The sequence below is a fragment of the Equus asinus genome, chromosome 10, assembly GCF_041296235.1.
Source record: "Equus asinus isolate D_3611 breed Donkey chromosome 10, EquAss-T2T_v2, whole genome shotgun sequence".
Lineage (NCBI taxonomy): Eukaryota > Metazoa > Chordata > Mammalia > Perissodactyla > Equidae > Equus > Equus asinus.
This window is the reverse complement of record NC_091799.1, coordinates 17,180,677-17,194,559: the sequence shown is the minus strand read 5'-3', so window position 1 is coordinate 17,194,559 and position 13,883 is coordinate 17,180,677. Positions and strand designations below refer to the sequence as shown.

The following is a 13,883-nucleotide window of genomic DNA, read 5'->3' as shown; positions in this document are numbered from 1 at the left end:
GAGGCGGGGTGGGGCGACCCGGGCCTGGCGGCGGCCAATCACCAACCGGGGGGGCGGTGCCTCGCCTCTGAGGTCGGATTCTTAAAAGGGCAAAGAAAGGGCGCCGAGAGGTCGGCTCGGCCGTCCTGACCGCTTCTGTTGGAGCCCCAAGGGCTTGGGAGCGTTAGGAGAGAGGACGCACAGCCCACCTTCCCACGCCCCGACCCGGCCCCTGCCCAGCTGTGGGCGCGGCCCCTTTAAGAGCCCGGCGGGTCGGACGCCCGAGGCCGCGGCGGTCCCTGCGCTGCGGGCCGCGCTCGGGCCGTGCTCCCGGGCCATGCGGGCGCTGCGGGCCGGGCTGACCCTGGCGCTGGGCGCCGGCCTGGGGGGGGCCGCCGAGAGCTGGCGGCGGCGGCGGGCGGACGCGCGGGCGGCGCCGGGGCTGCTGGGCCGGCTGCCCGTGCTGCCCGTGGCGGCGGCGGCCGAGCTGCCCGCCCTGCCCGGGGGCCCGGCGGGCGGCGGCGCCGGCGAGCTGGCCAAGTACGGGCTGCCCGGGCTGGTGCAGCTCAAGAGCCGCGAGTCGTACGTGCTGTGCTACGACCCGCGCACCCGCGGCGCGCTCTGGGTGGTCGAGCAGCTGCGGCCCGAGCGGCTCCGCGGCGACGGCGACCGCCGCGCGTGCGACTTCCGCGAGGACGACTCGGTGCACGCCTACCACCGCGCCACCAACGCCGACTACCGCGGCAGCGGCTTCGACCGCGGCCACCTCGCCGCCGCCGCCAACCACCGCTGGAGCCAGAAGGCCATGGATGACACCTTCTACCTGAGCAACGTCGCGCCCCAGGTAGGCCGCGCGCCCCCGCGGAGCTTCGCTTCGCCCCTCTGCAGAATGGGCAGCTGCGGGCGCCCGCTCTCGGGCCGGGAGGGACCGAGCCCGGGGGCGAGCACCCGCTCTGCAGTCTGACCTTAACAGAGCGCCCCGGCCTCCCTGAGCTTGAGCTTGTCTGTAAAATGGGGATAAACTTACTCACCTATCTCATGCAGTAGCGCTGACAACTGAAGACACAATGCATACAAAAGTACTATAATGAGGGAACTGAGGCTCAGACAGGCAAATGATTGGCCCAGTGTCACACAGCGGGAGGAGACCCAGGGAGCCTGTCCAGGGGACCCAGAGCTTTCAGCCACTGTCCTATCCTGCCTGCCATCCAGGAGTAAAAGGCAAGTTAGCTGGCACGCAGTTAGTCGGCTGTTAGGAGCAGTCACTGTGCTCCTGGACAAGCCACCCCACCTCTAGCCCTGTTCCCAGCAGGACCCGGGCACCAGTGGAATGAAACTGATGTGGGGCTCTGGGTGAAGCCGGCAGGGTCCAGGCCTCTGCACCTGACTTCTGTGCTCCCAGCAGCACAGCCCCCTGAGCATTTGACTCGACACTGCGCTGAGGACTGGAGAGCCCAAGTGATGGAGTCAGAAGCAGATTCCCGACAGTCCCGGCTGCGCTCTGCAGTGCTTGGCTGGGAAAAGGAAAGCAGAGATGGTCGGGAGAGCTGGCCTTCTCAGGAGCCCCTGGGGGCTGGGGCAGGCCTCAGTTTCTCTCTCAAAGATGTGCCCCTCTCCTTCGTATGGCTCTTTGGAGCTGAGAAACGGCTTTGAGACCTGGGCTACTAGTCCTCCCCTGCTAGATGGGGGCGAGCCAGCACCCCCTTGAGCTCTGTGTGAACTCCACCCTCATGGCCACATGGCCTAGAGTGACTCCCCTTCCTTGAACCTCAGTTTCCTCTACATGCTCCCCCCCACCCCCACCAATCTCCTGGCTTGATGTCAGTGCCCACCCCTCAGGGCCTGGGGCAGCCCCTCCCACAGAGGGGAAAGGCCCCAGCCACAGTTCTCTGAGCCCCACCTCTCCTACCAGGTGCCCCACCTCAACCAGAACGCCTGGAACAACCTGGAGAAGTACAGCCGCAGCCTGACCCGCACCTACCAGAACGTCTATGTCTGCACGGGGCCACTCTTCCTGCCCAGGTGAGGCCAGAGCTGAGGACCCTGGGGACACCGGGTCCTCCCTCGCTAGAGGCCTCCTCCTGCCACTAATCCTGCCCAGGCTTGGTGTCACCACTCCCAGGTCACCACTCATCTGGTTTCTTGGCAAGTCTGTCTATTCCCTGCCTTGGGCCGCCTAGTTCTACTTCCACAGCCAGAGACCTTTGGGGCGCCCACCTAGACCCTGTCCCCTCTGCCCATGGGCATCAGGCCCTAAATCTGCCCTTGCTCCTCTCCCCTACGTCACCTCTTGTCACATCCACCCAACCCTGGGTTCTCCCAGATAGAAACCCTGCACCAACCTCGCTTGCCTTCAGTCTCTCCTGTGCTTGGAGCAACCCCCCGACCCTCCTCCCGGAGCTATGGTTTGAACTCCATCTTCCTGACCCTGAGCCTTCACGCTCGTCCCTCTGCAGCCGTCTCCCAGGGAGAACGGACTGAGCTCCTCTGGGCATGCTGTGGTTTCCCTGGGTCACTGAAGACAGGAGTGAGAGAGGCAATGGGTTGTGGGAGAACAGCTGGCTCCCGAGTCCACAGGCCTGGGATGGAAGCCAGGCCCCGTTGCCTAGTCTCTGCGTACTGTGGGCAAATGACCTCAAGGTCCTCTCCACCAACACAGGGAGGATGCCCGTTACCTATCTCGTGGTTCTTTAGGGGACAAAGTACGAAGGCGGATGTCACCCTGTTCAGGGCTGAGGTGGTGGCTGGGGCACTGATAACCTTGAATTAGCAAGTGCCTGATATGGCTGGGAAGTCCCCCAGCCAGTGTTCGGGCACCGCTGTGTACCAGGCCCCCTTCGCTGGGGCTGACATTCAGCCCTCCCAGCCTTGCCCACTGGGTGCTCACTCTCCACGGGGAGAAACAGACAGTGATCGCATGTCCACAGGGATGAATGCGAGTCTTTAGAAGGCCTGATTCCTCCAACAGCATTTATTGCTACCACCCACCCTGCTTGACCCCATGCTGAGCACAAGGAAGTCAGGGTAAGAGTACATCTCTGCCCTGCAGGGAGCTCCCATCCCCTAGGAGCTAAGCAGGGCACAGAAGCCTCAGGTGGAAGGGCCAGTCATGCAGGTTGACACAAGGTGGAGGTCGGGTCCGGGAAGGCTTCCTGGAGGTGGTGGCCTTGGGTCCGACCAGACCCTCTGGGAGCTCTGAAGGCTGTGTGTGCCTGGTTCTGCCTGCAGGACTGAGGCTGACGGGAAGTCCTACGTGAAGTACCAGGTCATTGGCAAGAACCACGTGGCGGTGCCCACCCACTTCTTCAAGGTGCTGATCCTGGAGGCAGCAGGCGGGCAAATCGAACTCTGCTCCTATGTGATGCCCAACGCTCCCGTGGATGAGGCCATCCCCCTGGAGCGCTTCCTGGTGCCCATCGAGAGCATCGAGCGGGCCTCGGGGCTGCTCTTTGTGCCAAACATACTGGCAAGGGCGGGCAGAGTCAAGGCCATCACTGCAGGCAGCAAGTGAGGATGGCGGCACAGCCAGACTGTGGGGCTTGGGGGCTGGGTCAGATTAAAGGTGGTTATTTTTGGAGATGAGTCTTGGCCGTGTCTGTCCTAGGTGACCTGCCGGAACCTCTGGCTTCACCGCTGCTGCTTCCTGTCCTGGGCCTGACGGAACCTTCAGCTGGGCCGGGCGCCTGCCTGCGTGAGGCCCGGCTGCAAGGCAGCCAGGGAGATGAGGATGGCTTCCTGGAAGAGAAGCCCAGCAGTGGGCTGGGGCCTGCGAGGCTGGCAGGCACCCTGGCTCCCAGCTGCCTTCAGTGCCAGGCCACCCAGGAGCCAGCCCATGGGGTCTGCCGCCTGGTAGGTTACGGAAAGGCCCAGCTTCATGCTGCCCATCTGCTGCGGGCCGGCTGCGTGCCCTGCCGGGAAGGGCCTCACCTCTCTGTTTCTCAGTCTCCCCCTCTATCAAACAGGGATGATCCTAATCATTCCTGCCTCCCAGGGTGAGGCTCAGGGAGGTGATGGGCAGGAAGTTCACAGCCCTCAGTGCAGCTGTTGGAAGGGTGGGAGCCAGGGTTCCTGCTGGGAGGGTGCAGCTCACAGGCTCACAGCTACCTGGCCCCGGCAGGGCCCTAGGGGACAGGAAGACTGGGACCATCCACCTGTTTAGTCACTATCCTTTAAGACCCACGGAAGCAACAGAGCCTCCCCAGCCAAGTGCTCACAGGCCCAAGACCAAGGCTCACAGAGCTGGCTGCATACTGTCCCCACAGGGCTGAGGTGCCAGGGAAGCCTGGCAGGAAGGCTGCCCTGCCCAGCACGGTCACACACAAGGCAGTGGGACACTGGGCAAACAGCTAAGGGAACGTAGCCCAGAGCAGGCATGCGCAGGTTTCCCAGTCTTCCAGCTTGGGAGCAGCTGGCCCCGCACCAGCACCCAGCTCACCCGCATCCTGTCCCTGCTGCGGGTCAGCTGGGGTGAGGCCCAGGTGGTGAGGAGACCACCCCCAGAGAAGGCCGGCTCAGGGCAGCCTCGGGTGGGTGACGACAGGGAGAGCTGCAACCCCCTTCGGACAGACCCCAAGGCCCCCGCCCCTGGCTGGGAGCTGAGGCGGGGGAGGCGGGCGGCTCACCTCCGTGCGGATGGTGCGGCTGCCCTGGTTGGGGCAGGTGTTGACGTACAGATCGAAGAGGACACTTGGCTCAGCCACCTCCAGGTTGGGGTCAGCATCCACACCAGCTTCCAGCCCCTGGAGGCCCCCGAACACCACGAGAGCGTGCCTGGCACCCACAGGAGGGGGTCACTAACTGCCCATCGAGGCCCCACTGAATGCCGCCCCCAGAGCTCTCGGCCCCCTGCACACAGCAGAGGCCCAGTCTGCACAGCTTTGCCCCCCGTCCCTGCCCCAGCCTGCACCCACCTGAAGCTGGGAAGCTGGGCAGAAGCCACATCTGAGCCTCGCTCTGACGTCCCAATGGTCAGGTCATACCCATCCTGGAAGGGGGCCTCAGCAAACACAGCACCTAGGGAGGCCAGCTCAGTGGGTGGCCTGCTCCCCACAAGCCACAGCCACTCGGGGGGGGGGGGGGTGTGGTGTGTGTGTGTCTGTGCACGCGCGGGGGGGTGGGGGGGATGCAGGTAAACAGGCCACCCCCAGGCTCTCCACTGCTCCCAGGAAGGCAGGGACTAAGCAGGGAGAGCCCACGCCAGTGCCAGATGGGGGAAATAATGCAGAGGGCGCATAGCAAGGAGCTCTGAGAATAGCTCTGAGTGCACCTCTGACTCATCTGGTCCTTTTGCCCCCATTCCCAATCCCACGGCAGACATCGTTAATCCATCATGGTACTTTTCCTCAGAAGTCCTTAACAGCATTCCAGGCAGCGCACTCAGGGAGACCAAGGCCCAGAGAAGGAAAGGCACTTGCCCAAGGACACACAGCAAGTTAGCAGGGAAAGGACCTTGGTCTGACTTTTGGGTCAAGCAAGGCTCTCTGTGGCCTCCCGGACAGAGAGGACGGATATTCAGAGGAGGAGCTCTGTCCTTACTGAGGCAGGATGCCAGGCGGACCGTGTAGCCCCAGTAGAGACCAGCTTTGGTGCGAGGGTCCTGTGACGACACAACTTTTCCACGGCAGGTCTTGCTTTCTGGAGGGGAAGCAGAGAGGCTGTGAAGACGGGGTGAGGGGACAAGAAAGCGGAAGGAGGCTCCAAGCCCTCAGGCCGGCCAGGTAGGGGAAGCCTTCGGACACCTGGGAGCTGCCTCTGGTTCAGTCGCACCGTCACCCGAAGTCCAGGCTCCAGATTCTTGTCAATCTTCACCTCCTGGGAAAAGAAAGTGATGCTGTTCCCTGCACGACCAGCAGGAGTCACTGCTCTCCCAGACATGGGATCTGTGGAGCTGGCGAGGGACCTGAGGGGTCCAGGCCAACCTTCACTGCCACCCCCATCCCTGGCACCTGGGCCAGATCTGCTCGTAAGAGACTATTCGTGCAAAATGACCACAAGATACTGGCCCAGGCTGGGCATGGAGTAGGAGGTAAATATTTCCTGAGTAGATGAAATCCCACTTTTCTATGTTTTTGTGGCTATGTGCCACTTACTAGCTGTAGGAGTTTAGGCGGGTCACTTGACATCTCTGAACCTGGTTCCTCATCTGTCAGACAGAAGACCTTCGGTAAACAATAGCTGTCGTTAGGCTGCACAGGGCCTGGCAAGAAGTGAACGCTTCATGCGTGGGAGTCGTGCTGAGTAACAACTGCCGTTCTGGAGGTGTGCCGACTGTGAGCTCAGGATAGGGCCCTTTCTCTCCCTCTTGGGGGTTTCTCATGCCCTTCCCCTTTCATTTGTGTCTGGGTCATCCTGGTCTGCTTTTAGCCAGTTATTTCTGGTCTGTTCTTTGAGGGGAGGGATCCCACACATTGAAATGTTTCTCCTCCGACTCTAGGAGACTTGAGGGTAAACAGGTGGTAAGCAAACGCTCCAGTCCCCAGCTCGGCTTGGCCTCACGAGAGCAGCCCGAGTGAGTCTAAACTTGCTTTGGTGGGGTTCTGTTTTGTTTTTAACACAACGTCTGTCTTCTGTTGATGTGCTTTTTTTTTTTTTTAATTTTTTTTTTAAAGATTGGCCCTGAGCTAACATCTGTTGCCAATCTTTTTTTTTTTTTCTTCTCCCCAAAGCCCCCTAGTACAGAGTTGTAGATTCTAGTTGTGGGTCCTTCTGGTTGTGGCATGTGAGACACCACCTCAGCATGGCCTGATGAGCGGTGCCATGTCCGCACCCAGGATCTGAACTGGCGAAACCCTGGGCTGCAGAAGCAGAGCCTGTGAACTTAACCACTTAGCCACAGGGCTGGCCCTGTTGATTTGCTTTTTAAAAAACAGTAAATTTGCTCCTGGCTTTATCTATCAAGTGTCCCATTTTAGGCACTTCTCTGGCCCAAATCTGCATTACTGGGGGATCAGCAGGCGGAGGTGCCTGATCCAGGGCTCCCTGGTCACCTGCCCCTGCCTGTCCTCCGTAGCCAGGGTGTGTCTGGGAAGGATGTCCCAACCCACCCTCCAATCCTACCTTCTTCATGCCACAGTTGACAAAGGAGCCCTGGCCTGGCCGGGTGGGCCGGTCCACCACGACACCCTCTCGGAACTCGGATTCCTCATCCTGACGCATGTGGTGAGGGCTGTCTAAGGGGTTCAGGAGCCCTGTGGTGGGGAGGGACCAGGAAGTCTGGGGGTGCAAAAGCACCTGAGGGTTGTGGCAGGGAACCCTGGTCCAAGTTCCAGCTCTGCCACAGACCTGCTGCTTGCCACCAGGCACAGGACCTGCCCTGCCTGGGCTGATTTCTCAGGGTTGGAGGGATGATCCACGGGAGACGGGGGTCAGTCAGGCCCCCAGCCTTACCTGCAAACTGCAGATCCTGGTGCTTGGGGAAGAATGCCTTTCTCAGGTACCTAGCAAAGGAGGCGGAGCTTAGGAAGTTCCTAGGCGAGGCCACTTCTGGCCTGACCTGCGCCTCCACCACCCCTCCCTCCTGCTCGGGAAGTCTGCCCTTCACCCCCTTACTGTGGACACTCCAGGTACTGCAGGATCCGGGCCAGCTGCACGCATGCCTGTCCCTTCTTGCCAACTCCCCTGAATTCTCCCTCCACAGTCCTGGAGAGAAAGACAGGCTCAGGAGCCTTGGTGTTCCCTTCGACAGCTCCTCCCCAAGTCCGACTTCTGCGGGGCCCCCGCTTTCAACTCCACCCACCAGGGTGACAATGGGGGCATTGCAGGCAGGGTTCTCAGCCCAGGCAAGGAGGCAGGGCAAAGGGTGAAATCAGGCCAATCCTGGCAGGTCCCCTCCTCCTTGAGCCCCAGAGACCCAAGTGAGGATGGCCCCTCACTTGGCATCTTGGCCCTCTTCATCAAACACCACAATCTCATCCACACAGAAGATGGCGCAGGCTCTGGCAATCTGGCCGGCCAGGTAGGTCCGAAGCTCGGGCGACTGGGCGTTGTCCAGGATGGAGCCCGGCAGGGCCACGCTCAGGGTGTAGGGCCGCCCTGGGCAGGGGAGGGGTGCTCAAGGTCAGTCTGAGACGCCAGAGCCATGCCCTCTCCTCCCTTCCTCTAATCCCAGAGCCCAGAGTTAGAGAATTTTCCCACTGAGAGGAATTTTGAGATCAGCAAAATAGATCCAACTCCCCTCTCCTGGCCTCCATCCCCCCAAGAGGAAAATGGACTCAGCGATCTCCAAGGCTCGCATGAGCAGGGCAAGGCCAGGGGGTGGTTAGAGGCATTGGCTAAGTTCCTAGCCTGGCTCCACCCTTTACTGCCTCAGTTCTCCAGCTGTCAAATGGGAATGATAATGAGAGCCAATATTTATTTTGAATGACTTTTTTTAATGTGTGCACACTTACCCAATAACCCTAGGAAGCAGGTGCTACTATGATCCCCAGGTTGGGGAACCTGTGGCCCAGAGAGGTCAAATCTGTGGCCTAAGGTCACAAAAAGGCAGGACAACTGAGATAGGGGTTCAGGCCTCTGGTTCCAGAGGGACCACCACACTCTCCCTCCGAGAGTCATCCAAAGGGAGCCACATGAGCTAATGCCCATAAAAGGCCTCACCAGTGTCTGAGACAGCTGACATGCTCAGTCACTGTCCCCACCGTCACCATCACTGGGCTTACAGGTCTGTATGGCCCCTGACCCTCCAGAGCATCAGGTCTGGCCAAGGAGAAGATATAATTTGTTAGGGTAGATCCATATGTACTGACGTGGAAGGACAGCCAGGATGCAATGTGGGATGAGAAACACCAGGCCCAGAAGTGCACGATCAAGGGCTCTCACTTCTGTAAAACTGTGTCTACACATCTCTCTACGTGTGTCTGAGCGGGGACAACAACATCTGGAGAAACGTTCACTGCCAGGCTTGCTGGGACTTTTCTTCATTATAGTTTTCTGTATGGTTCGAGGGGTTTTGTTTTGAGCATGTATTAGTTAATGAGGAAAAAAAGAGGCATTCTTATTATGGAATCGAAATAATTAAATGAAAAATGAAATTAAAGTTCTCAATAAAAAAAGCAAAACATGGGGCCGGCCCCATGGCCCAGTGGTTAAGTTCGCACGCTCCACTTCCGCGGCCCAGGGTTTGGCTGGTTTGGATCCTGGGCGTGGACGTGGCACCACTTGTCAGGCCAAGTTGAGGCAGCGTCCCACATGCCACAACCAGAAGGACCCACAACTAAAATATGCAACTATGTATTGGGGGGATTTTGAGAGAAAAAGCAGAAAAAAAAAAAAAGGAAGATTGGCAACAGTTCTTAGCTCAGGTGCCAATTTTTTTTTTTTTTAAAAAAAGGTAAAACATAACTATTGTCACGAGGATGAGGTCTGGAGGCATTAGCCCCTGAGACATGATTCCTTCTCTAAGTAGGAGGTCAGCACTCAGTTCTCGGGGTCTCTCCATCAGGACAAGGCGTCTGGACCCACTGCTCTCTAAGGTCCCTTCCAGATACAACATTCTCTGCCCTGCCCAGGACCCAAGCTGCTCACCTCTGTCCTCGCCCTGTGCAGCTGCCTCCTCCTCCTGCTGGCACTTTGCCTGTTCCTCCTGTGCCCGCTGCCGCTCCAGTTTTTTCATCAGCTTGAGATCCTTCCACTTCTTTTTCTCCTCTTTCTCTGGATAAGAAGACATCCCAATTGGTGGAGGGAAGAGGGACTTGGAGCAATCCCGGAGATGGTGCCCTCTCCATAGGGTCAGCCTGAGCTCTCCAGTGCTGCTGCTGGGTGAGCAGCCAGAGGAACCTCCCAGGACTTCTAGCCCCTTCCTCCCCATTTTGGGTGCTGTGGGACCCACAGGGGACAAACCTGGGGGCTCTCCCTAAGGTTCAGCTGTGCACTGCTGGAATGGCCTGGGGAAAGGGTGAGCACAGACTCCCCCCTCCACCAAACTCCCCAGCCCCTTACTTACTCTGTTTCTTCCATTTTCGCCACTCGACTCTTTGCCCGTGTTCACCCTGGAGTGGGAGTGGGAAGAGGTACAGGAGTGAGGCTAAATGGTCAACGTGGGAGGAGTCCCACTTGCTGCTCCACAGCTGTCTCCTCCCTCTAAATGGGGGCGGTGAGGAAACCAGGGAACCCCTACACGACGCTGCCCCAGGGAGAGCGAGGCAAGGACCTGCTGCACCCCAGTCCCTGAGACGGCACTTGGCATACAGCAGGCACTGAATAAGTTGCTGAATGAGTTCCCACTGGAGAGAAGAGAAAACTGAGGCTCAGGGGAACAAGACCTGCGCACGTCACCCTGGGAGTCAGAAGAGACACGCCACGAAAGGGATCGGGATTGTGAGTAGGGTCCCACCTCCCGAATCCGGGCCGGCCAGAGGAGCCTCGAGGGCGTCCGACAATGGATGACCTGCCGCTGTCCCGGCTCTGGCTCAGACCCCGGCTCCCACCTCCGGTTCTCATCGGGGCGGGGGCGCACGCGGCCACGAGCATGCGGCACCTCGGGGCTTCTGGCCCCAGATCAGCGAGAAGTAGGGAGCGGGGTGCGCGGCCCTGCCCTGCACGCGGCGCGTTCTCATGCCCCCACGCCGGTCCTGCTTCGGGGTCCCAGCTTCTACCACCCACCGGGCCGCAAGGCCGCTTCCTCAAGCGTTCCGCCATGTTCGCCGCACGTCTTCGCCCACGCCCAGCCAATCACTCTCACCCCTTCCGGCCACACCTCCTCCGAGCTGTCCAATCGGAGAGCCAGCGGCGCGCGGGGGCGTGGCCTAGGCGCCTGGCTGCTGGGGGAGCGCGTGGGCTGGGCTGGGCTCCCCGGGTGCGCAGTGCCCGAGCTGGGTGGGCGGGGCTCATGGCCGGCCTGGGGTTTAAATGGGCAGCGTTTTGGGTACTGTCCTGGTCCCTTGGACGACTGGAGAGCCGCTCTCTGGCTCTGGACGACCACGACACTCAAACCTCAGCTTGGTTTTATACCTGGGGACCCTGACGCCCAGAGTTGGAGTGTGATTCAGATCTGGAAATGACCTTAGAGATAATTTAATCCAGTTCTTTTATAGATTCGTTCATTTACTCCCTCTTAATTAGCAGACTTTAGTTTTTAGAGCAGATTTAGGTTTACCGAAAATCGAGTAGATAGTACAGAGAGTTCCCATATAACCTGTCTCCCCGACTTGCTTTCCCCTGGTGTTAACATCTTGTGTCAGTGTGGGCATTTGTTATAGTTAATGAACCGGTATTGATACATTGTTATTAACTAAAGTCCATAGTTTACATTAGGGGTCACTTTTTGTGTTGTACACTCTGTGGGTTTTGACAAATGCGTAAAGTCATGTATCTACCATGCATACGTGGTACTGTAATATCATACAATATAGTTTGACTGACATAAAGATGCTCTGTGCTCCACTACCCTCCTCCAAGCCCCTGGCAACCACTGATCTTTTTGTCCCTACAGTTTTGCCTCTTCCAGAATGTCATATAGCCGGGATTAGACAGTATGTAGCCTTTTCAGACTCCCTTCTGTCATTAAGCAATATGCATTCGAGGTTCCTCCATGTCTTCATGTGGCTTGATAGCTAATTTCTTTTTATTGATAGGTACTATTCCATTGTATGGCTATGCCAGTTTATCCACTCACCTTTTGAAGGACATTTGGTAGCTTCCAGTTTTTTTGTTTGATTTTGGTGAGGAAGATTGGCCTTGAGCTAACATCTGTTGCCAATCTTCCTCTTTTTTGCTGAGGCAGATTGTCACTGAGCTAACATCTGTGCCAATCTTCCTCTATTTTATGTGGGATGCCTGCCACAGTGTAGCTTGACAAGCGGTGCTAGGTCCATGCCTGGGATCCAAACCGAACCCTGGACCACCGAAGCAGAGCACGCAAACTTAACCACTACACCAGCAGACGGGCCCCTGGTTGCTTCCAGTCTTGGGAAATTATGAATAAATATGCTAGAAACATTCATGTGCACGTTTTTATGTGGACATGAATTTTCAGCTCATTTGGGTAAACAGCCAGGAGCCCGACTGCTGGATCCTACAATAAGACTATGTTTACCTCTGTAAAAACTGCCAAACTGTCTTCCAAAGTCATTATTCCATTTTGCATTCCTGCCAGCGATGAATAAGATAAGTTTTTAAAAAATTAATATATTTGAGCCAGGATTCATTCAATCAACAAATATTTTTGAGCAAGGTCTATTTTGGGGCAGGAAGTCCTGCGCTAACCGCCAGGGACATAATGGTAAGCGAAAGCAGATACTGATCTGCAGTTTACAGCCTGGCGGAGGAGAGGTTAATTTCTAATTCAATACATGTGTTAACATTCTAGGGGGGTTTATTTCGCCATTCTCCCCTCCCCTATCCGAATGAGAAAGCAAAGTCATTCTTGCATCTGAGGGAAGCTCTACCGTGTCAGGCTTTGTGAGGTTACTGAGTCTAAGATCTGGAAATCTGTGGAGTCACAGATATGAATTATAGGCAGATTCTGGAATGGTTCATGAGACCTAGAACCTTGGTCAGGGTGGTTCCGCCTAAGAAGTCTATGGGTTTACCCCGTCGAGGACTTTCTTAACATCAGCCTATGTGTAGTATGGCAAAGGGGCTCCAAGCCTGAGCCTCTGGTATTTTTGTCACCGACTAATTGCCCTGAGGAACTCAAGGGTGGGTTCAGAAGCATTTAACTTTAAGAGATCAATCACCAACCACCCTGAACCAGACCGAGCTCCACCACCAGAGCTCTGTCTGTGGCCTTTGCTTTTTTTAATGCTAAGGTCTCTCCACGAGGAGCTTAGGCCTTATTACCGTCACCTGCAGTGTATGTGGAAGCGTGTTTTCCAACTGAGCCTGCGCGAGTGAATACCCACCTGCCCCTTTTGAATATTCATGCCTCATCGGAAATAAAACGTCCCTGCTTCCCTTTGTTCCGGGAGAACCAGGACTTTGGAAATGACTCCACATGGTCTCCTATTTGCCGCAAATATCCTTTACTTTGCGAGACAACTACTTCTGGTGGAGAGTCTGATTTACCTCGCCAGGAGGGAACCCACTTTGGTTTCGGCAACATTTCCATGAGGCCGTCAGGTTCAATAATTGGCTGAAACGATTCACAGCCCTTGGGAAAGTACTATACTTATAATGACAGTTTTGTGATAAGGGCTCCGCCTCAGGAGCGGTCCCATGGGAAGGGTATACAGAGTGAGGCCTCGGGGGACGGGGTGAGCGCTCCCCGCCCTCTCCAGATGTGCTGCCTCCCAGCACATGGATGTGTTCCCAAACCCAGAAGCTCCTTGAGCCTCACTGATGCAGGGTTTCTATGTGGGGTTTTGTCACGTATGCATCGTTGATTAAATCATTGGCCATGTGACTGAATTCAATGTCCGGTCCCTTTCTCCTCCCTGGGGGCCTGGCGCTGGGGCTGAAAGTTCTAACCCTCTAATCACATGGTCAAGCGGACTCGGTAGGAATAACACAAGATACTCCTATCCCTCAGGAAATTCCAAGGGCTTTAGGAGCTCTGTGCCAGGGATCAGGGACAAAGACCAAATATGCTTTATTTTACCATATGTTCCCGTCAGCTCCCCCAATTAAATATATCATATGAGCAAAACCCATGGGCTTGCTCTGCAAATGCAACTTCAAGACAAGTCCCCAGCACCACCTCTCAAAAGAACTCAGGAGCTGCCATTGCTTTCCAGGGGGACGCCCATCCCAGGGATCAAATCCCATCTACCTTTGCCAGCTGGATGGCCTTGGGCAGTCACCTCACCTCCCAAGTGGTTTCCTCTCTTGTAAAATGGAGACAGTAACTCCTGTCTCAGAGGGTTGTTTAACGAGCTGATGGGCATCGAAGTGCCTGGCACACAGGGGTGCACAAGAACACCGGCTACCTCCTTCCTCTCCTGTCTCATTGTGTCATCCCTGGCCCTCCT

The 13,883-nt window shown here is 57.1% G+C and overlaps 2 protein-coding genes across 5 annotated transcripts; one reads left to right on the top strand and one right to left on the bottom strand.

Moving 5' to 3' along the window:
* Positions 1-165: 165 nt before the first annotated feature.
* Positions 166-3,556, top strand: ENDOG (endonuclease G). The gene is made up of 3 exons (XM_014863295.3): positions 166-823; positions 1,892-2,001; positions 3,208-3,556. The coding sequence occupies exons 1-3, from the start codon at positions 317-319 to the stop codon at positions 3,488-3,490; spliced, it is 900 nt and encodes a 299-aa protein (XP_014718781.2). The 5' UTR covers positions 166-316; the 3' UTR covers positions 3,491-3,556.
* Positions 3,557-3,575: 19 nt separating this feature from the next.
* Positions 3,576-10,685, bottom strand: SPOUT1 (SPOUT domain containing methyltransferase 1). 4 transcript variants are annotated; one of them, XM_044778629.2, is made up of 13 exons: positions 10,579-10,685; positions 9,920-9,965; positions 9,502-9,627; positions 7,851-8,010; positions 7,528-7,617; positions 7,366-7,415; positions 7,036-7,166; positions 6,069-6,137; positions 5,718-5,790; positions 5,515-5,613; positions 4,890-4,992; positions 4,602-4,749; positions 3,576-3,714 (listed from the first exon to the last, which is right to left on the bottom strand). In XM_044778629.2, the coding sequence occupies exons 1-13, from the start codon at positions 10,612-10,614 to the stop codon at positions 3,646-3,648; spliced, it is 1,200 nt and encodes a 399-aa protein (XP_044634564.1). In that variant the 5' UTR covers positions 10,615-10,685; the 3' UTR covers positions 3,576-3,645. The 4 variants fall into 4 exon arrangements, with proteins under 4 accessions (XP_044634564.1, XP_044634565.1, XP_014719013.1 ...); XM_044778630.2 differs by having other exon boundaries at positions 10,310-10,621; XM_014863527.3 differs by lacking the exon at positions 6,069-6,137.
* Positions 10,686-13,883: the final 3,198 nt, after the last annotated feature.